The sequence below is a fragment of the Poecilia reticulata genome, linkage group LG7, assembly GCF_000633615.1.
Source record: "Poecilia reticulata strain Guanapo linkage group LG7, Guppy_female_1.0+MT, whole genome shotgun sequence".
Lineage (NCBI taxonomy): Eukaryota > Metazoa > Chordata > Actinopteri > Cyprinodontiformes > Poeciliidae > Poecilia > Poecilia reticulata.
Genome location: NC_024337.1, coordinates 18146135 through 18166708, shown reverse-complemented (window position 1 = coordinate 18166708; position 20574 = coordinate 18146135). Strand labels below are relative to the sequence as shown.

The 20574-nt window shown below is 38.7% G+C and overlaps 1 protein-coding gene across 13 annotated transcripts in view; it reads right to left on the bottom strand.

Annotated features, from left to right (window-relative positions):
* The window catches only part of rap1gapa (RAP1 GTPase activating protein a), a 43015-nt gene that overhangs the window by 3382 nt on the left and 19059 nt on the right, over positions 1 to 20574 (bottom strand). For 5 of the 13 annotated variants that reach the window (XM_017305867.1, XM_017305865.1, XM_017305866.1 and 2 more), the window contains 19 exons: positions 15268 to 15315; positions 14988 to 15026; positions 13995 to 14186; positions 11093 to 11196; positions 10629 to 10707; positions 10490 to 10543; positions 9484 to 9567; positions 8002 to 8102; positions 7723 to 7852; positions 6287 to 6442; positions 6129 to 6200; positions 5954 to 6040; positions 5716 to 5856; positions 4565 to 4687; positions 2607 to 2684; positions 1754 to 1863; positions 1057 to 1176; positions 778 to 913; positions 50 to 161 (listed from right to left, as the gene is read on the bottom strand). In XM_017305867.1, coding sequence (XP_017161356.1) covers positions 50 to 161; positions 778 to 913; positions 1057 to 1176; positions 1754 to 1863; positions 2607 to 2684; positions 4565 to 4687; positions 5716 to 5856; positions 5954 to 6040; positions 6129 to 6200; positions 6287 to 6442; positions 7723 to 7852; positions 8002 to 8102; positions 9484 to 9567; positions 10490 to 10543; positions 10629 to 10707; positions 11093 to 11196; positions 13995 to 14186; positions 14988 to 15026; positions 15268 to 15306 — 1957 coding nt within the window. In that variant the 5' untranslated portion in view covers positions 15307 to 15315. Of the gene's footprint in view, positions 1 to 49; positions 162 to 777; positions 914 to 1056; positions 1177 to 1753; positions 1864 to 2606; positions 2685 to 4564; positions 4688 to 5715; positions 5857 to 5953; positions 6041 to 6128; positions 6201 to 6286; positions 6443 to 7722; positions 7853 to 8001; positions 8103 to 9483; positions 9568 to 10489; positions 10544 to 10628; positions 10708 to 11092; positions 11197 to 13994; positions 14187 to 14987; positions 15027 to 15267; positions 15316 to 16369; positions 16406 to 20574 lie in introns of those variants that run through there. The other 8 variants (XM_008414315.2, XM_017305861.1, XM_017305863.1 and 5 more) reach the window with 8 other exon arrangements.

Genomic DNA, 20574 nt, shown 5'->3' with positions numbered 1-20574 from the left:
TTATTTATAATAGACTACAAAATGTTTTCCTCGCATTTCATCCACTAACCTGGAGAGYTGCCACGACTGTTGCTGCTGGTGCAGCTGATGCTGTCCTCCAACCAGGTGCTGTAGGTGAGGGAGTCGCGCTTGTGAGGCGTCCCRGCTGATGACAGACTCTCCTGGGTGTGACAAGAGACTTAAAAGTTTTTGAAGTATTTTTTTTTACATATTTGTAAACTTTAATTTTTTTAAAAAAAATATATGTTTTTAACGTATTTGTTGAAACTGTCTCCACATCGTTACAGTTTTAGCAAAACCTCTTCCTCCCTGTGCTACTGTAGTCCTTCTGAAGAAATGCACCACTCCCGACAAAACAAAAATAAACAAAACAACCAATCAGAACCAGGAGGAGGGTCTTAATGCTGTCAATCACCCCCTCCAYGTGCTCCCCCTTCYTTACTGCTACACTGCAGCTAGCATAGCCTGTCATGAATGCTCAGGCTAATTAGCATAGCCACTGATGATGGTGGATAAACAGTTTTCCTGTAATGGTGAGTTGAATCTCTGCCATTAGCACTTTTAGCTGGGAGTACATGAGGTTGATTGACAGCGCTAAGACCCTCCTCCTGGTTCTGATTGGTTGTTTTGGGTTGGGAGCRGTGCATTTCTCCAGAAGGACAACAGTAGGACAGGGAGGAAGAGGTTTGTTARAACTGTCACGACGTGGAGACAGTTTTAACAAATAAAAAAATATTTTTTAAATTAAAGTTACATACTGCAGCGTTTCCCACTCACCATGCCTGTGTCGTAGTCCTCTGCTGCCTCGGCTTCGTTCTCCTCTACCACACTGGCAAAGCTGCTGGCGTTGGACGAGGAACGGGAGAGGTCGTTGCCCTCAGGGATGGAAGGGGTCCTGCCACAGAGATAAGAGCTGCACCCTGGGTTACCACTCTCTGATCCCGCCAAACGCATCGCACACAGCAACACAACATGGTGCCATGCTCATGCAAAGCCACGCATGACAAGTTCTGCTAAAAAAAAACATGCTATGCTGCTGTAATCTGTCATGCTCACCTGTTCTTGGTGGTTGTGAGGACCTCAGGAGAGCTCTGGTCTGAGTTGTCGGATTTCGGGTCTTGAGAAACGTGGCCACTGTCAGGAGTTTTCTGAGTGTTTGGAGAYGTGTCTCTACTGCTACAGAAAACACAAACAAAATGTTTTCAACAAAGCTTTAAAAAAAAGACCTAATGTTTGAAATGACAGCTCTTATATCTTGCTAAAGTMTTTCTTGTATGTTAGTTTTATCTTATTTCTTATTTTACTCAGATATTTGATGCTGTTTATTCACTAGTAAACCTCAGAGGCATTCACAGAACAGCTGGTCTCTTACTGAGAAGAAATTATGCACACATGGATATTAAATGCAGATTATCTAAAGGCATCAGAGCAGAAGGAAATAATACAGATACATGTTATCATTTTCAATATTTTAAAATAATGGCTTATTAGTGAGGGATTTTTTTTGCCTAAATTATCTTTTGATAATAAGAGGTGGTGATTTTTTATTTTTTTTTGGCAAAACATGACATCATTCATTATTTTAGGAAGTTGACGATATATGTAATTCTCCTTCCTCTTCACAAATACGCACTACTCWATGTTAGTTTACAACATGAAATCCCAATAAAATGTGTTGACGTTTGTCGTYGTAATGTGACAAACTGAGAAAAAGTTCAAAGTACGGTAATAATAAACAACAGTCTTCATCCACCTTCTCTCCTGGACTTCTTGGATGTTTTCAATCCCAATGGCGCTGCTTCGCCTGGAGCTGAAAGGACCCGACTTCTTCCTCGTTGGGCTTTTTCCCGGGATGATCAGAGACTGGCAGGGAGAGCAGAAAATCAAGTGTCAAACTGTGGGAAAACTTTCTAAACTTCTACTGCGATCCACAACACAGTCTAAATTTAATTTAAAAGGAAAGTAAATTCCAAAAACACATCGTTCTGATTTATCAGGGTTATATGTGGATTTTCAGGTGCTATAAAGACGAGGAAAAATATGCGTTTCATGCCAAGAGCAGGTGAAAGTCCCCCCTGTCAGAGCACAGCGCGCTGAAGCGGGAGACAAAAGGTCAGTTTAAAGGCTGCCTGTAAATATGCTTCCTCAGCAGCCGCTTTGTTMMTTCAGTCTCCATTTCAAAGGTCTCAAATTAGGAACGTAAAAAAAGATTTTAATTCCATGCGGCTTCAGAGAGCASCAAGGCAATTTTCTTTGTGAAACCTCTGTAAGGGGGGCTTACTGAATTATTAGAATTAGCTAATTGGACATAAACAAAGTAGAGAAACGCTGTAGAAAGGCAGCACCTACTGCAGCAAAGCAGAAAACAGTAAAACGAGAAAAAGTGTGTCAGTTTTAAAATGAGCTTTTTCTGTCAATTTCTTAATTTTCTGGGTAATTTTTAAAACGAAACAATTCAAATGACCGGATTTCCAAAAGGAATTAAGAGGAGCTGGAATGTGCGGGGAATCACGTTCGGCCTTGATGCAGTGGAGCCATGCAGACAAATAAAAGCAACAGAAAGCAGCAGACATAAGTTAGAAGGTAGTTAGTAATTAGACATGAACCTCTTCTACTGTTCCTATCCCTATGGCACTGCCACGGCGTCCATATTTACTGGGACTTTTGCCTGGGACAAGCAATGACTGAGGCAGAAAGGAAGAGAGGAAACAGAGAGAGGAGGAGGAGGAGAGGATGGTGATGGCACAAAAAAGAGAGATGAGGAGGAGAGAAAACATGAGATTTATACAAATATATATGAGATTTCATGCAGTAAGTCATGTCAGTCAAACATAAGTTAACTAGAGAATACAAATGGAGAGAGTCTGGCTCCGTGGGCAACACAAGCAGCTGAATGGGAGAGAGACATGATGAGCCGCTTATGTAAGCCACATATGCCTGTGAGGAAGATGATGAAGAAGAGATTAAAAAAAGCAGCAGAGAGGAGCGGACGACAAAGTATTCTTTAGGTGTCATCATAATGTGCTAAACACCATTAGAGAGCRTCTTCTCAAAAAGAAAGCAATCATTTTTACTGACGGTGGCAACAATAAATCCTGTTCAATGCATCTTTCTTTTTCTCCCATTGTTCAGCTCTGGAGAAAACTAAGAGCCCACTGCAGTGAACCCCACTGAAAACCTCCTKGTTATTCTGMCAAATATTGATTTCTGAGTTAAAACATTAGTATTATTGTTTCTAAATGAATATTAACTCATCTTCTTTGCTTTACTTGAGGTCTGAAAGCWCTGCATCTTGCTTGTTATTTTGACCCTTTSCCATTTTCTGTAAATAAAAACAACATTTTTGCTTGTAATTTCAGAGACATGCTGTCAATAGTTCATAGATTAAAAGAACAATGTTCATTTTACTTAAATACATACATATAAAGAGTAAAATCAAAGAAACTGATCATTTTAAGTGGTCTATTAATTTTTTCCAGAGCTGTATGTTCAGAGGTTTGCATGCAGCTTTCATGGGCATTAATATTAAAATAATTTGAGGTTTTTAAATGATGAATTTGAMCTGTAATTGCTAGTGTGYTGTGACCAAAAATGGTCCCAAAAACACATCCTAACTTGTTTTGGAAAGGACATTTGTACAGATAGAAGCCAGGTCTCCAAATACATCTAACAACATAAATGACATTATTAGGACAGTAATGCCCATGATGGGTGGATGCAAACTGAATGCAATAGTAACATCGGATAAAAACCTTGTAAACAGCTCAGATTAGAAACGTACTATTGTTGGATTAAAGAGCTGAAGCAACAACGATGCTTTGAATTAGTTCATTTAGCTTACAAACATCCTGAAATAAGGCAAAGTTACAAGGTTTTCATCATTTTCTTCATTCAACAATTTYCTGTGCTTAGCAATCAAACCCATGCTTAACGTATTTGTGCACATAATAGCAGACACATTGTTAGCAAAATACTAGAACACATTAGAGATTTATTATGCCTGTATTACAATGCAAAAACACAAAATCTTACCAAGCAAGTTTGGTTTGGTTTCTAGTGAAGATATTAGACACTTGAAATAAAACAAAACTAACTTATCAGTGTTTTAAGTCAATAATTCCTTAATATTGGTGAAGACGAACTAGCACAAGTACTTGAAAAGGTTGCTTGTAAAATAGTTTTGTCTGATTTCAGGTAAGATATTTGTACTAGAAACYAGACCAAAACTACTTGGTAAGATTTTGTGTTTTTGCAGTGAAGAATGCAGATGCTTTAGGATTTAAAAAGAACAGCTTTAATCCCAAACCATCACCACGAGCCTGACACCAGTCAGCTTCCTCTCACTCCATCTTGCAGACAGTTTACAACTAATTGCAACATGAGAGTCAGCTTCCAGACCAAAGCAGTCTGTTATTGATCCCCTCGGCTGAGGGAAAGGTGCATCGGTGTGAGAAGTTAATGCGGCAAGCGTGTGAGGAAGAGGCGATACGCTAGTAGAGGTGCTGGAGGAGGCAGAGGTAGCGAGGTTCGCCTTAGCTCAGGCGAAGAGAGGCACTGTACTTACTATCCCAGGGAATTTAGGGCTCTCTGCAGAACTGTGGCTGCTCAGGTTATTGGAGACTGGATATGGCTTCTTTAAAGTTAGACTCATGGCATCCATTGACTGGCTCCTACTGCGAATCACCCGCTACGGAAAGAGATGAGGAGGAGGAGGAGGAGGAGATACATTCAGATGGCACTGATATTTGTCCCCTATGGGAACCGGGATCACGTCTTTGACTACCACTGACAGAAAAGGAAGAAGCAGCCAGCTCTGCTGATGAGTTATTATATTTAGGTAAATGGCAGGACGAGAAAGAAAGAGTAAGCAGATGTCAAAYCACCAAGCTGCTAAAAGTAGTTAAATCCAGCTGGATGTAACACAGCGGAGAAGCAGAGCAATCCGAAATCCGCCCGTTCGCTCTGAATTGGTGACAGCGTCGTGAACAAGTGTGGCAGCACAGCGGCATGCAGAGAGCGCAGCGTCAAGTTACTGCCGGGATGCACGAGGAAGAAAAGCTGGGAAGCAAAGAGGAGTAAAGAGATGCAGAAATCCACTTCCTTCAGATTTAACACCAACTGGGAGGCAGTGATAAAGCTCTTACAGCCCAGCTTGTGTACAAGTGTCAAGAGCCTGAGCTGCCAGAGAAAAGCCATAAGAAAAATCCAACGACAGGTATTAAAAAACAAAGGTCACGAAAAGTCAATGCTTCAGTGTTGTAACATTGATCTTTATCATCTTACAATACCAGCAAAAGCATATCAGCTGTATGGATAGGCTGACATTTTTGAAAATACAAATATTTTCTTTTGTGCAGTGAATTATGGAGAAAATCGATATCTTGCTCAATTCTGTCTGCTTGATAAAGTTACAGACGGCGGCCGGTTATTCAGGCTTAAAGAAGCCAGGAAACAAGGGGCTGTGTCCAAATAACTAATTGCATCAGCAGCACCGCTAAAGGTTGCGCAGATCAATACAACAAGAAGAATGGTGCAAATTCCTGTTACATTAGCCAGTAAAATGTCTGAGAAAACACTCAAAACATGCTAAATGTAATCCTAAGTCACGCTAAAGTATGTTGGACCTGGATAAAAGATTTGCACATTTTCAAACAGGACTTTGCTTTGAAATGTGTCTTATGGCAGTGCAGTTTGTGCATCTGACTCTCCGTTTACCTTAAAGGATTCAAAGAATCCCCCTCCTCCTGCATTCCCATTTTCCAGCTTGTCGTCCTCTCCTCCAACTCCCATTATGGCCTGGCTGTTCACATGGAGCTCCTCATAAAGGGTTTCAAGCAGAGCTGATCGTGTTCGCTCCTTAAACCGAAACACGCAAATGCAAAACGGAAAATGAAAAAACAAATTGAATGTACAGATTTTTTTCATGTTTGACGAAAAACGTTCAAGAGCTCACCTCCAGCTTTGCAAACTTTTCAGCTTTGTAGCACGCATATTCTGCATTGATTAGCTTTGTAAACAGAAACTCGTGAAATTCGGGGCCCTAAAYAAAAGCAAAGCAGAGAGAGGAAAGCATTTTGAAATCAAAATATGACGACAAGACTGATTCTTAAGCTTTGTGTTTCTCTTACTTTTTTAAACGTGGCCGGGTTTGGGAGAGCTGGGCCAAAGAAAGGAACATCGTCCCGAGCCGTGACTGAAACCTGGGAACAAATATCAAGGCCGAAGAATAATCACTCGCATCAACTATCTTGAAGAAGCAGAAAGAAGGAAAGTGAGGCGAGTTCACCTTGTAGACAACGTTGTCAGAGCAGGGGTTGACCACCTGGACCACGACGTAAGCGTGAAGGAAGTTGGAGGCGATCATGTCCGGCACAAAGGGAGTGTTCTCCTCTTGGAACACGATGGCCACGATGTCGTTGCCTATGTGCCGTTTTCTCTGCAACTGCAGCAAAAAATCCCCAGGACAAGCTTGTGGYTATATTTAMCATGAGATCTGCAAATGTTTCAACTTTGTGATCACTTTTTTTCATCTTAAAACCACAAAGTTATGTAATAGACAGAAACCAATGGTTCCCACCAATAGATGTCTTAAAACTAGAAGGCACACAACCTCCTTTACTCTGACATGCCAAGGTTAAATTTATTGCAATTAACTTCAGAAGTAACTAATAAAAAGCACAAGTAAGTGTAGTTTTATGTCAGTATAACTTAAATTATTCTGTGAAAGTCTCAGAGGGTTGTTAAGAGAACATCAGCGAACAAACGCAACATGAAGACCAAAAAACAGAAATAAAAGTGAAGTAGAAAGACCAACGTTAACTCTGGAGGAGCAGCAGACAACTACAGCTCAGGTGGGAGAATCTTTGCAGTTCAACTAACAGACATGACCTCTACAAATCAGACTTTTACAGAAGAGTGGACAAAAGGAAACCACTGCAGAGTAGAACCTGCAGTTTGCTGCAAGTCATATGGAGCACACAGTCCACTGTTTGTGGACGGAAACTAACAGAAATACGAAAAATGTGTAATGCCTAAAGTTTAACTTCAAAGCCAAATAACAAACTCCACTGCTAATTAGTTCTCAAGTGTTCTGGGAACATAATCAAGAACGCCTTCATTATTTATGACATTAAGCTTGTAAAATTTGCACATTTGCAATTGTATAAAACAAAAAAAAAAAACACAAGCAACTATAAATAAAACACAGTAGGTGTAAAGGATGTAGTTCTACATTTCATTTATCAGATGCATACCCTCCATGGAGACATTAAAGAGCAAATGCATCCTGCTTTCAGTTGCCAGCATGTAAATTTGCAAACCACCACAGAGAGGCGCTGTTTCTCTTGAAGTCAGCCAGAGGAGTTTGCTGTTTTAGGTCAACATGGCATATATATAACACCCACTGCTGCTGGCTGGGAGGCTGAGCATGTGAACACAGACATTCTCATCTCTGTCTGTACAAAATGTGACATGCAGGAGTGTGTAAACTAGCATTTACTAATCGGTATTTGTGTGGGAGAAAAAAAAAAAGATACACAAGAACTGAAAAATCAGCTCATGCGCAAACGGCAATGGATCATGTACGCATTTTACGCACTGCTGTTTTCTGACTCGGCGTGGGTAAACAGGGAAATGGTGTACTGTTATTCTCAGAGGGGAACTTGTCTGACCGCTTGATATGAATCTCGAAAGGTGTGTCAGTGTCCCATGGTGTTGCATTACCTGCTGCGTGTCCCCCTCTGTGTAAGGCAGCTTTGTGGACACATGGAACATGACCTCTTTGTTGCGGTAGTTGCAGTAGACGGATTCGGTGCCAGTCTGCCCATGAGTCACGTCTAACCCTCCGCGGAARCTGCAAGTAAACACAAGCATGTCTAACAGGATATTCCACCATCACTGCAGAAAGCGTGACCGTTTACTCCTGCAGCGTGCATGATGGGATGCAAATAGGAGTATGGTGGAGTTCGTTTAGAGCCTTGACAACTATTGTTTGGCTCTTACCCTTTAAAATTATGTAGCTCAATCTTTTCTCCCAGAAACTCCAGGAACTCTACAAAGGCAGGACTTTCTTCGCTGTTGCCAAACAGCTCCTCTTCTGACGTCTGAATCCAGGGAAGCAAACAGAAAAATGAAAATTCTTGCAAACATAAACATAGTAGTAGTGCCACTCTTACTTGAATAAAAATGTTTTGGGTACTCTACCCGCCGCTGCATAATTGTGAAGTTGAACAAAAATCTATAAAACATGGCATGCATTTGCATTCAGCTCTCCCACGTTGCAGAATAAATTTTAGCTGCGATTGCAGCAGCGGAAAGTCTATTCGCAGGTGTTAAAATGCATTTAGGTCTGGACTTTAACTGGGCCATTCTAGCATTTAAATATGCTCTGATCTTTTCTGCAGATCCTTAAGAAAAAACATCTCATAAAATGAGGGAACAGGGCTCACACATGAGGTTTTGCATGTAAACCAATGAACAACTGACTGAGAGATGTTSAAATCTTGTAATCCYTGACCTTACTGACCTTTCTGATGTGTTTCTTGTTGATTTTAATGCAATTTATTTCACTTTTGTTCTCTACAAGAACCTTCTGAGGGATTTATTGTACAGCTAGGAAGTTCTAAAGGTAATCTGGATGCACATTATCTAAGTTTATGAAAGCTAATGTGGATAAATATAAATGCAAACAACAAATTTATAGGTTTTACTTCTAAAAAAAAATCCTACAGCTTTTTTCGATTCTTGGAATTGCAATTCTAAGAAAATACCTTAGAGTTTATGGTTTTAAAGTGAAAAATAATTTTTCGAAAAGGTGAATGAATTCCAAYAGTACTTTCCAAGTCTAGTTTAATAATATCAAGCAGAAGGAGCAGCAGAGAACATTTGTTTGGCAGAGCAGCCGTTATGGCACAAGCACAAAAAATAAAGATGCGCATATTGTGCTGTGATAACTTCAATATGGCAGCCAAATTAGACAGAACCTTCAGAGATGAGGGAGCTTGTGGTTACAATCCTCTTAGCTTAAACTGTGATTATCAACTGATAGTGAGAAGAGGAGTTATTACCTTAAAACAGGCAGACTAAAGAAGGAAGAAGCTGCCTTTGTTTATAATCTTCTAAGTTCCTGAAAGTCGCCCGAACCCCAGAGTCTTTGTTAAAATTAAAAGCGCCTACTTTGAGGTCTTATCAACACGTGCCTATCAGAACCTGCAGCTTTTCTTGGAATAGCTTTGAGTTGCTCTTTCGTCCTTCCAGCTCTGCTCCCTGACACAAAGGAACTGATTGGCTCACAAAATGAGAGGGTGAGCTGGAGGCAGCARCAATGRCTGGCTTTGACAGAAAGACATAATTACTACAAGACGGACTGAGCATAATCAGCTTCCTTCAGGAAAATAAGAAATTGCATTGAATATGCATGCTCATTGTTCACGGGAGGAACACGAATTCCAGGCATTCCTGCAGCTCACCTGGTCTGTCACTCACCTGTCCGAACCGTTGGTAGATGACCCCGAACTTGAAGTTGTTGCTGATCACATGTTCATCAAATGTGACGATGAGTCTTGAAGCCTAAAGAAAAACACACAAAAGATATTATTTGTCAATCATTTTCTTGATAACGGCTGATCAATTGCAACCAATTGAGCTTCACTTTCCTATTGGTTCTTTTCGTGCAGGTATGCAAACGGACTGCAAAATTTCATTCAACAAATTCAGTGAGAGACTTATTTTAGTTGATATGTTGAGTTTTTAGTCAGCCAGTTCTGAATAATTTGTCTCAGTAGTTTGGTTTTAAAAAATTCGGAGGTAAAAGAATAAATTGGTGATGAAGTGATATGGATRTCTTAATTATTTTAGAAACAAAAAGTTGGAAAGAGTTTTATGCATTTTATTCAGACTTATGGAGTAGATTTATGGATTTGTAATTACAGCTGGAGGCTCTTTAGATTGTGACTCTGTCARCGTTGGATGTCTAGAAACTGAATCTGCTGGAAATAATAATCAAAGTGGCTCAACCTTCACCAGGTTGGGTCTGTGAGAAGTTTTTAAGTCAAATCTCAGCCTCTRAYGGGTTTTCTTCCTATTTTGTYCGGTTTTTAGCTCCATCCCTCCTYCTATCAACTCTGACCAGCATTTCTGCCCCTGCTTAACACTAGCATCTCCACAGCATGATGCTGCCACTACCATGTTTCACTATGAAAATGTGTCAAGGCTGATGTGCAGTGTTTTATTTCTGCTATAGATGGAACTTTGCAAGAAAACCAAAATGTCCAAACTTGGTTTTGTCTGACCAGAGGAACTGCTAACGGGTTCTTCTTCTTCTTGGTGTATCTTGTGGCATACAAATAAAATACACTGAGGCTTGTAGAATAGTTAAACCAGTATATATACTTCTCCTTGACACTGCCACAATGCCCACTACTGCTTGTCAAACTATTGAAAAACTAAATTATTGAGCGAGACAAATGTAAAACTAGTGGTGCCAACTTACTTTTGGGTAGAGGACAGGGTAAAAGCGGTCCACGTTGACTTCCTCACAGACGAGCTTGGGTTTAAATGTTCAAAACAAAGAAAAAGTCAGGATGAGACGACTGATCGGTGACTGTTCACAGAAACGCATCTCTGCTCACCTTGGCCATTTGGACCACGTTGGGAAACTCTGTTAGGCAGGAAATGGGGATCACATCTTGGTAGGTTTTCAGCTTGGTTCTGTTGAAGTTATAAAGCAATAATTCATCCATCAGATGCCACAGAACAAAAACCAATCGTCAAACTTCCCCTCTCTTTGCCTTCTGWCCCTYCWTCTATCACCCCCACTCGCTGGCCTAAATAGTCCATCTGTTACTCYGGCGTTGGAAGTGACAGCTCTGTTGACAYTCTCTTTAGCTTTATGGCTGCTGYGATAACAGCAGGACGACGCGTCCATCCAGTCACACATGACCACCACACTGGGGATGGAAAATTATTACGCCGCATTTGCTGAAGCTCTTCAGCTGCTGAAAGTGGTGAACTTTTCCCTTCAAGCCTGTACAATAGTTCTTTGTAAAGCTGAGAATCACACAGGCTGCACACACAYATACATACTGAGTGTTACCTGAGCATGAGGCGGAGATGTTCCTGGTCACCAATCTCATCATATTTTATGGAGAACACCAGATGTCCGAGGGAACTGTCCAGTGAATAGTAATTAAAGTGCTCCTGAGGGCACAGAGTTAGCRCAGCGCCATTAGTATTCATCAAAAACAAACCCAGATAATCAATGCWTRTGTCCTTTTGCTGCAGTACTTCCATCAGACAAACACAGAGACATTTGTTAACATCTCTAATACAGATTTGGAAAACATCTTAAGATACATCCAAGTTTAATTGCACAAGCTTTATCTCCCGCTCCGRCTCAGATTAACACCTGAGCACATTTACAGCCTGGGTGGAAAAATGATGAAATTATCAGTGGAAGAACCTGCAAATGCAAATTAGTGAGTAAGCACATTATATTTTAACCTGTTTACACTTTCAGCTAAGACTTTACACACAGAAGAAAGACTTTAAGAATATTAAGCACCAGGTTTATTTAATCACTACCAACTAACTTTGGAGGTTTAAATGTTCCCCAATTAAGTACTTAAATCATTAAAAGATRAAAACCAACARATTATTTATAAACTACACATTAAAGCAGGTATTTCACAACCAAAAATGGATGCTTATTCACTGAAAACATATTTAATTATTTTACTTAATAATCGTTTCCCTTTAAGCCTGTAGAATAATTCACTGCACAATGTAAYGCATAATAAATTCATGTTATCTTCCAGCCTGAAACATCTCAGTAAAGGGCTCGACTTCTTCTGCTCTTAATAATAAAACTCATCTGACTCTGAGTGGTTGTGCAGGTTTACCAGTTAAACATTAGAGTCTATTTGATGCAGTGACCGTTTAACTTCACAGCACAAATAATTAAATACTAAAGTATATGCTCTTATATACAGCTCTGGGGAAAAGTAAGAGATTATTTAAAATTTGACTCTTTATATCTATACGTTTGAGTAAAATGAACATTGTTCTTTTATGCTATGAACTAATGTAGTATTTATTTGCAGAAAATGAAAAAAAGTCAAAATAACAAAAAAGATGCAGCTCTTTCAGACCTGAAATAATGYAAATAAAACAAGTTCATATTCAACAATAATACTGATGTTTTAACGCAGGAAGAGTTCAGAAATCAATATTTGSTGGAAAAACCAGGARGTCTCTTCATTTTTTCCAAAACTATAACCTTTAATTAATAAATTTCAAATATTTATTTTTTTATCTCATCACTGACCATTTAAATCATTAGCAATCTGTGTATTAATTTTTTTTTTTTACATTTTGTATCAATTACGTSTAAAAACATTTAATGACTGATTTATATATTAAACTGTGGCTCTTTTGTCACTCTGTAAAGCCAACTCCTTTATGTTTCCTAAAGTAATACTCTGATCAATACAAAACATCCTCCTAAAACCAGAAGTGGAGGTCAGTTGGCGAGTCTCTGTTTCAAACAGCTGAATCTTCTCACTGAAGCGCACGAACATAAAACACAGAATCTCACAAGTAAACAGGAACACCCTCRAACTTTTATGGCCTTAGTGCCGTTTTTTCAGCATCTTCCTATTTGTAAATGGCTCAGTTCATTTGCTACGCACACAAAGGCTGGACTTGTTACGTGACATCTTTTACATTTATGTGTTCCTGTCCTTGTGTGACATTTGGAGCATTGTTGATGAAGCCCTCTGTGTGAAGTAACTTGAGATTAGGAGGCCGACATGAGATTGTGCTTCTCTAATCCGTGATAAATACAATCTGTACTTAATACTTTGCATTCAATCTTTTAGAGACGCCAAAATAGAGCAGAGGAAACTAAAAACCATGCTATCTCTATTATTTTATTGTTCAATTTAAACTGAGGTGCCCTAAATATTGAATCGCAATCATTACTGCAGTTTTACATTTTGAAAAGACTGCTTGAACGCTGCTTTTATTCCAAATGTCTTTCATTTACGCTCCACAGGAAAGAGATATATTTTACATAAACTGGCCTGAATTTCACTGAAAGTTGTGAGATTATAAAAAAAAGAAAAAGAAGGATGAAGAAGATGTTTCAACAAATATTACTGCAATATTCAACAATAAAGTTTAAACTTTAAGTTTGGACAGCTCTGAATGTAAATATAGTACAAATGTATTTATTCAAGAACCAACAAGATGTAAGCGTCGGATGCACAAAAAAAACCAAACATAACATTTCCTTAAGTTTGTAGAAGTAGTTTATATAAGATTGTTTTTCTGTGTTCTGTATAATCTAGAATAAAACTATTGTTATATTTGATATAGTTAATGATTTCTATAAATGCCAAAAATCTTCATAAGTAGAACCAAAGTCCCATTTAGCAATCAAGAAACACAACATACTAAAACAACAATGAAACAAAATCAAACCACTAAAAAGTAGTTGCATATAAAACATTAAATAAAGAAGCTTAATGTCTGTTTTGGTCTGTTTTTCCAAAGCGAAATGATGCTCATACTCTTACTGCTTTCAAGAAAAGGATCAAGAGCAACAGTGCAGGCAGGACGTTTTAAGTTTAAGTAGAGCAGCAAATGTTTCCTTCCTCAGGAGAAGCCAGTGATGTAACGGCAACCAGTAAAGAAAGAAACAGCTGTCAGTCTGAGGATGGAGCAAAGAAGTACCGGACTCCGGGGATCTTCTCTCCATATAAAGAAATAAATACTAMGCTCAGAAAGGTTTTGTTTGTGTTTTTATGACAAAAATGACACCTGTTGTCAGTCAGTGACTGCATGACTTCCATGCATTGAGGACGCAGMTTGCAAATGCAAGGTCTGGCTTTCCTACAGCGATCTAAATGTTTTTCATCATTTTTGATAAAGTTCAGATCAAAAGAGAAGAGGCTGCATTGGAATTGTAAATATAATTTGCGTGTTATGCAGCTCACCTTGCCCAGGAAGTGTTTCCTGTACAGTGTGGCCGTTGTGTTACATTCCAGTTTAGTGCGGCTGCTGGGTGACGGCGGTCGGTGCTGCTCCGGGTCCCCAGCTTCACTCAGCTCATGGTTGGTTCCCTCAATCCAGTAACCACCAAACTGTGGCAGCAGGATGAGAGGAAAGGGGCTTTTTCTTCCCAACACCTGTTCAAAATATGGGTGAACAATCAGCACTGCAAAAACTTGAGAGAGAGAGAGAGAGACAGAGAGAGAGAGAGAGAGAGACAGAGAGACAGAGAGAGAGAGAGAGAGAGACAGAGAGAGAGAGAGAGAGAGACAGAGAGACAGAGAGAGAGAGAGAGAGAGACAGAGAGACAGAGAGAGAGAGAGCAATTTGATTCTTGCAGCTTTTTTCTCTCGTTTCTTTTAAATGTGGAGAAAGAAAATCCATGAAGAAGGTGAAAAATGCACTAGATGGTATTAAGTGAAAAATATTTGATCATCTAAAACCCAACCTTAATTCCGGCTTCCTCAGATTTGGTACACGGCCATTTAACCTCCAGATTAATGAGCTAATCACTCCTGATCAGTGATCATTATTTGTCACGGTATAATGCGCACCAGTTCACAAAATCAATATCTTTCTTTTCTACCTCTCTGTACCCTTGGCCAAGACCAAAAGGCTATGAGAGGAGAATCTGCAAGAAGTACCTGGTAAAAAAAAAAAAAACTGAAACCAGACAATAAATTATAATAAATAAATACATATTTACTTCTCAACCAAATACTAAGCAATGTTCTACTAAAAGATTAAATACACATTTTCTTAACTTTTTGATTATTACGTAATGTATTTTTTCTTGCTTTTCTGCGACTGTCTTTCTTTAATAAACATGGAGTAAGCACTAAAAATTTGAAACTTCATTTCTTTGTAAGAGAAACACATAGAATCAGCAGGCGATCAAATGTTTCCCCTGTTGTAAATAGAAAATGAGTTGTTCCCACCTCATGAACACTTGGGTATGGAATGTAATCCTCTTCAGTCTGAAAAAAATTCAAATAAATAAAATAAAAATATATTCTACATATACACCGACAGCGTAGTGATATAGCTGTAATCTAATCTTTCTTATTTTCTATTATTAATCCCTTTATGAAAGAATCCATTCAAAGTTTTGTTCAAATCATTCATTGAACAATTCAGCAGTACTACAATGTTACACAGATATTTCAGTCTGGGTTACATATTATTAAAAATAAAGAGCCTGTAAAAGCGAAGTTGTACCTTCAGAGGTGGAGGAAAGGCGCATCTCTGCTCATCCATCCTGTTGCCCTGTCACAGGTAGGTAGAAGACAATAAAAGAAGAAAATCACACACACAAAAAACGGCCCAGTACAAACACACACACAAAAAAAAAACAATGTTCACAGAGCAGTGTAATAATCATAGTCTAAAAATAAAACGCAACAAACTGGGAGAAAAGGATCAAACTCGTTATATAACAGCAGACTTCTCCCAGGAGACGTGAGGCAGAAAGCAAAGCAGCGTCAAAGAGGGACAGATGGAAAAAAACTGAAACAGATACATTTCATAGACGGGGAAGGGATACTGAAAGACTAGAGGACAGCATAGGGTGGGGAGTGGAAGCAAAGTAGTAAACAAACTSCAGAAGTGTGGGAATTAGATCCTGGAGGCTTACAAAAATGCAAAGTTGGGTGGAAATACTTCACAGCCATTCTCACTCAGGTATGTGTGAGGWAGAGAACGGGGAGAGATAATGCAGAAATGGAGAAATGGAGTTGCAGTCATGACAAGGCTAGACTTTATTAAGGTAAATATATATTATGCAGCTCTGTTTCCATCAAAAGACATATATTTGTTTGCACAAAAAGCAACTGCAAGACATGAAATATGTGAAAGCTTCTGGAAGCTTTCTTGTCTGCAGTGGTTTTGATATTTTTGAAAATGATGACTAATGTGAATACGCCATCACKGGAGCATAAACTGCAAACACACAGAAATGCTGCGCCTTTTGATGAGCTCCATCATAGAACTGTTTAGCCTCTTATGTGTGGGATTTCATGACTTATTAAAACATCCTTCCAAAAGCTTCAGAAAACCAGAAGATAGTGYTTGAAGTGAGATAATAAGCTTACAGCTCTGTCAGCCAATGTCTCAACCAGAACGTTGGTGGAGACGCTGAGGAAAAGCAGCTGGTGTGAAACCAGCAAGACTCAAGATTCAATTCAGTAACAAAAACAACAAACAGAAAAAGATAAGGAGTGTCATCGTCAGGAAGAGATGCAGCAGAATTAGAAAGAGACTGGTTAGAGTTTTCAGCTTAGTGAGGCGAGACGGAAATGCACAGATCTGTGCATCATCTTACCTGCATCTTTTCAATCATTTCAAATAAATCTGTGGTCTGAGGAGAGGAGATGACATGTCTGAGTTCATCTGACAGGCGTCAATGTTTACTTTAAAAGAAGCTTAACTGGCTCTTGAGAGCCTGGCTTTTTACTTGGTAACCATGTAGGACCGAACATCAGTTCTGCAGTATTTTAGCAAATACAGACGGTAATACCTTTCAGTTTTCTGCAACAAACTACAACAAAATTCTTCATTTTGGGATTTTATGTGACAAATCAACAGAAAGCACGATTAAAAAGAAAAAAGAAGGAAGAAAATATTTGTTTTCAAAACATTTTTAGCAAATAAACTTCTAAATACAAGGAATTGGTCAAATCTGTGTATTTTAGCAAATAGGCAGACGGTATTAATACCTTTTAGTTTTCTGCAACAGACTATTTTAAGGTTTAAGTATTAGGTGAATGCAGTACCTTGTAAACGTATTGTTACTATCCAAACAACAAYAAAATTCAACATGTTGGGATTTTATGTGACAAATCAACAGAAAGCACATGATTGAAAAAAGGAAGTAAGAAAATGATTTTGGTTTTCCAAAACATTTTTAGCAAATAAACCTCTGAGGATTTTATTCTGACACCCTRGAATAAAATCCAGTTCATCCAATTGCCTTTAAATCTCAAGTAGTGTTTCTTTCAGGATTATGTATGACAGACCAATACAAAGTGATGTATACCAAAAAATTGTGGCATAAAAACAAAATAGTTAGTTTTACTGCCTTCTGAAATCACCTGATTAGTATTTATAGCTGTAATTGCTTTTCACATCGTCCAAACATTTTACCTTTTTGCAAAAAATGTTCTTTTGTTCTACTTGTAATTGCCTCACCCTACACACGCTCCATGCAAATCATCTGAACAACTCTCCCTTGCAACGCCTTGTAGTATTATTGTGATTTACATGCAAAACATTCCTGAAACAGCTGAGAATGAGCAGCACCAATCCGACCCGCTGTAGTTAAGAGATGGCTGAACGCTACGACCCGCAAAACCCGACACAGATACTCTGTGTACAGAGCAATCATGTCTTAGCTTTGTGTGAGTTTGAGTAAAGTCCTCCACCATGTGCAAACAATAGTCTGCCACAAACCCTGAAAGTAAACAATTCTGGCTGTAACCAGAGATTAGGAGCAGAAAAGCTCAGAGCTTTTGCACGATTCCTGGCTTTTCACTAAAACGTAAGAGAACTTTAAAATTTTTCACACACACACACACACAAAAAAAAGTAGATTTAGCATAAAGTGAATGGCTTTGGACTTAATTTTCATTCTGTTAACTTCTGTTGAAGATTTGCAGTGTTTTCAAAATAAAATGACTTACACTGCTGGGATTCCTCCAGTGTGTCTTTGTCACCATCGGATGATGCTGGCGACTGCGAAGGTTTTCCGCCATCGTTTTCTGTTCGCCTCACTGTAAACTAAAATCCTGCAGCTTCGAAACACTTCACTGTCACTTATTTTAGGACGTCGGATTTCAACTTGTCACGACTACTGAGCTTCTCTGCAAACTCAGACAGGTAACTGCATCCTGAACTAAAGCTACATCCCTGRTGACTAAAACCCAGAGGCAAGATCCTCAGGCAGATATGCGCCGTGTCATCAGCCGGCTTGCAGWGCAAAGCCTGAAATCTAGATAAGCGATCCTCAGTGTGAAGTTAGAGGTGTCTTCTCTAGTCTTTAACCCTTTGGAGAGTTACAGGATGAAATCAGGATCACGTCATCCGCCTCTCGTTAATCACTATGTGCATCCTGACTGACAGCTGGAGGTGGAGTCCAACAACTCTGCTGTCATAAATGGTTGTAACTAACAACCAACAAAAGGATGGCAAGATTTAACAACACAGAAAAGGAAAATGTGGCAAAAATGACTAAACCGGTGAGAATCTAGTATAGATACCCTGTAATATTTCCACATACTTGGTCAGGGTCAAAAAGTGAACTTCCACCACAGCCTCTAGTAAGTTTTGTGAATAGGTTTTCTGTGTTTAATGAATATGCGTTCTTCTAAAGTGCGTCTTATTTTAAAATGATTAGTAACACCGCTGTTTCAGCATTGAAATACCTTTTGYAGTTCTGCTCTGAGTTCACAACCAGGAGCTCCTCCAACAGTAATGACTACAGAAAACCCAAACGRAGCTCCGCATTTGCAGACAGTTTTCTCATTCAAAGGCGTTAGAGGATGGAACAAAGTCCCAGGAAGTCTTAAACTTTCCCCTGACCTGARGGACTCTCCTTGTAAWGTCAAGTGTTATTAGAAATCTTCCAGAGCAGACGTTTGGCATAGTACTGTTTACATTGCTGTAATTTTATGACAGTACAGTRATTGTATATACGGTATATGGGAACTTTCAATGAACTTTTAWGACTGCTTAAAACTGTTTTATTAACTCGCATAGTMAGGARCTACAGATATAAACTAACTGTACATCTTTTATTAATGTCTTTTGCATATTGYCCCTGTTTTAAATCAATTAATGTGCTTCATGGTGAATGCTGCGTTCAGGTTGATGTGYTGTGTTAATTTTCCTCCACACATTTGCTSTGTCTGCTTGCAAATTACATGTTTTTATACTTATTTACACTTTTCCAGGAAGGCCAGATTGCATGATGAAAGCTGTCTTTTCAAAAATTATCTGTCYTGAGCTGTTGATCTCTGCAGCTCCTCCAAAGTTACCGTTTCAGTTCCCGTCTGGGGTTTATGACATTATTCTGTAACCTAGCAACCCTTTAAAACACGTTTATCTTTACCTGTCTGGTTTGTTCCTTGGTCCTSATRCTGCTGATTGGTCACTAATGTTCTCTGACAAATCTCTAAAGCCTTCTCAGAACAGATGGATTACAGCTCACTGAAATTAAATTACACACGGCAGGACGTTTTATACTGACTTAGTGACTCCAGAAGTCAGTTGGTCACACTGGATTTTACTTAGGGGTATCAGAGTAAAAATGGTAGAATAAGTCAGCATGCCACAATTTTTGGTATGAAATTTGAAAAAAAAACAAAAACATATATATATTGTTATTTAACTATCATTGTTATCTTCATTGGGTTATTTTATTTTATTTTATTTTGTCTGTTAGAGAACTCAGATTATGACATATATTTTATGGTGCACATTGGCAAGGAGTTGGTAATCATGTCCGGTTGTTATTTACAATTGTCATTATTACTATTAATATTATTATAGGTCAGTTTGTATTCATTCTGTTTTATGTAATATAGCTTTTTTGTAGGTTCTTTAGCACAGTAAATCGAACAGGCAAATTAATACCAAATCATGTTTTTAATATATGAATTTTTGACAATTATTGAGTCGGTAAGTGAAATATTTCATGAAATTGAGATAAATAAATACCTTCTTCCTATTCCTTTTTAAACAGAAAAATAGTGATAAGTAAATAATTTTTGTTCTTGGTTATGTACGCCACATTTCTCTTGTCCTATTGGCTACTTGTTGTCTTTATTTTTAAAAACCTGTTTGAAATAAATAAATAAATAAAAATACATGTGACAAAATGTGAGGGTGTGARTACTTTCGCAAGGCTCTGTATGTATAAACATGTTGAATAGCAAGGCGACGGCAGCAGCCGCGTCATTTTGCAGCGATGGACACAGAGGAGGAAGTGGGGGAGGATCTCTGGGGAGTCGGACCAGCATAGACAGCAGGTGTGAGAGCTGAAWCCTTTCATTATGAGAGCTAATAGGATCGTCATTATGACAACGCACAGATTACACACACAACGCCACCTCTACCCTCCTGATGCTTCAGCTGCAACTCTCTGCAGCCTCACAGAGATCATTAGGACTCTTCCTGAAGCGGATCCAGCTGAAATARGTTTTCTTTGAAGCAAAATATATTAGGTGGCACTACTGCAATTTGCTTAAATAATAACTGATATAGACGGTTGAATGAAGGAGGATTGAATCATGGAACTTCCTCGAAAAGCAAAGCAGAGGTTGACGACTGAGGTTTATGTAAAACAGATAATTATTTTCATGACATTCAAAGCTTTTGACATGAAAAAAAACCTTTAAAGAATGCAGATGGCTTTGTTTGTCTTCATGAAAATGTACAAGTATAGTACTGGTTCAACTATGTAAGACCTGGTGGGGTTAATTGCAGATTGACCTGTTTTTTTTTTTTTTTGCAGGGCTCTGATTGAACTGA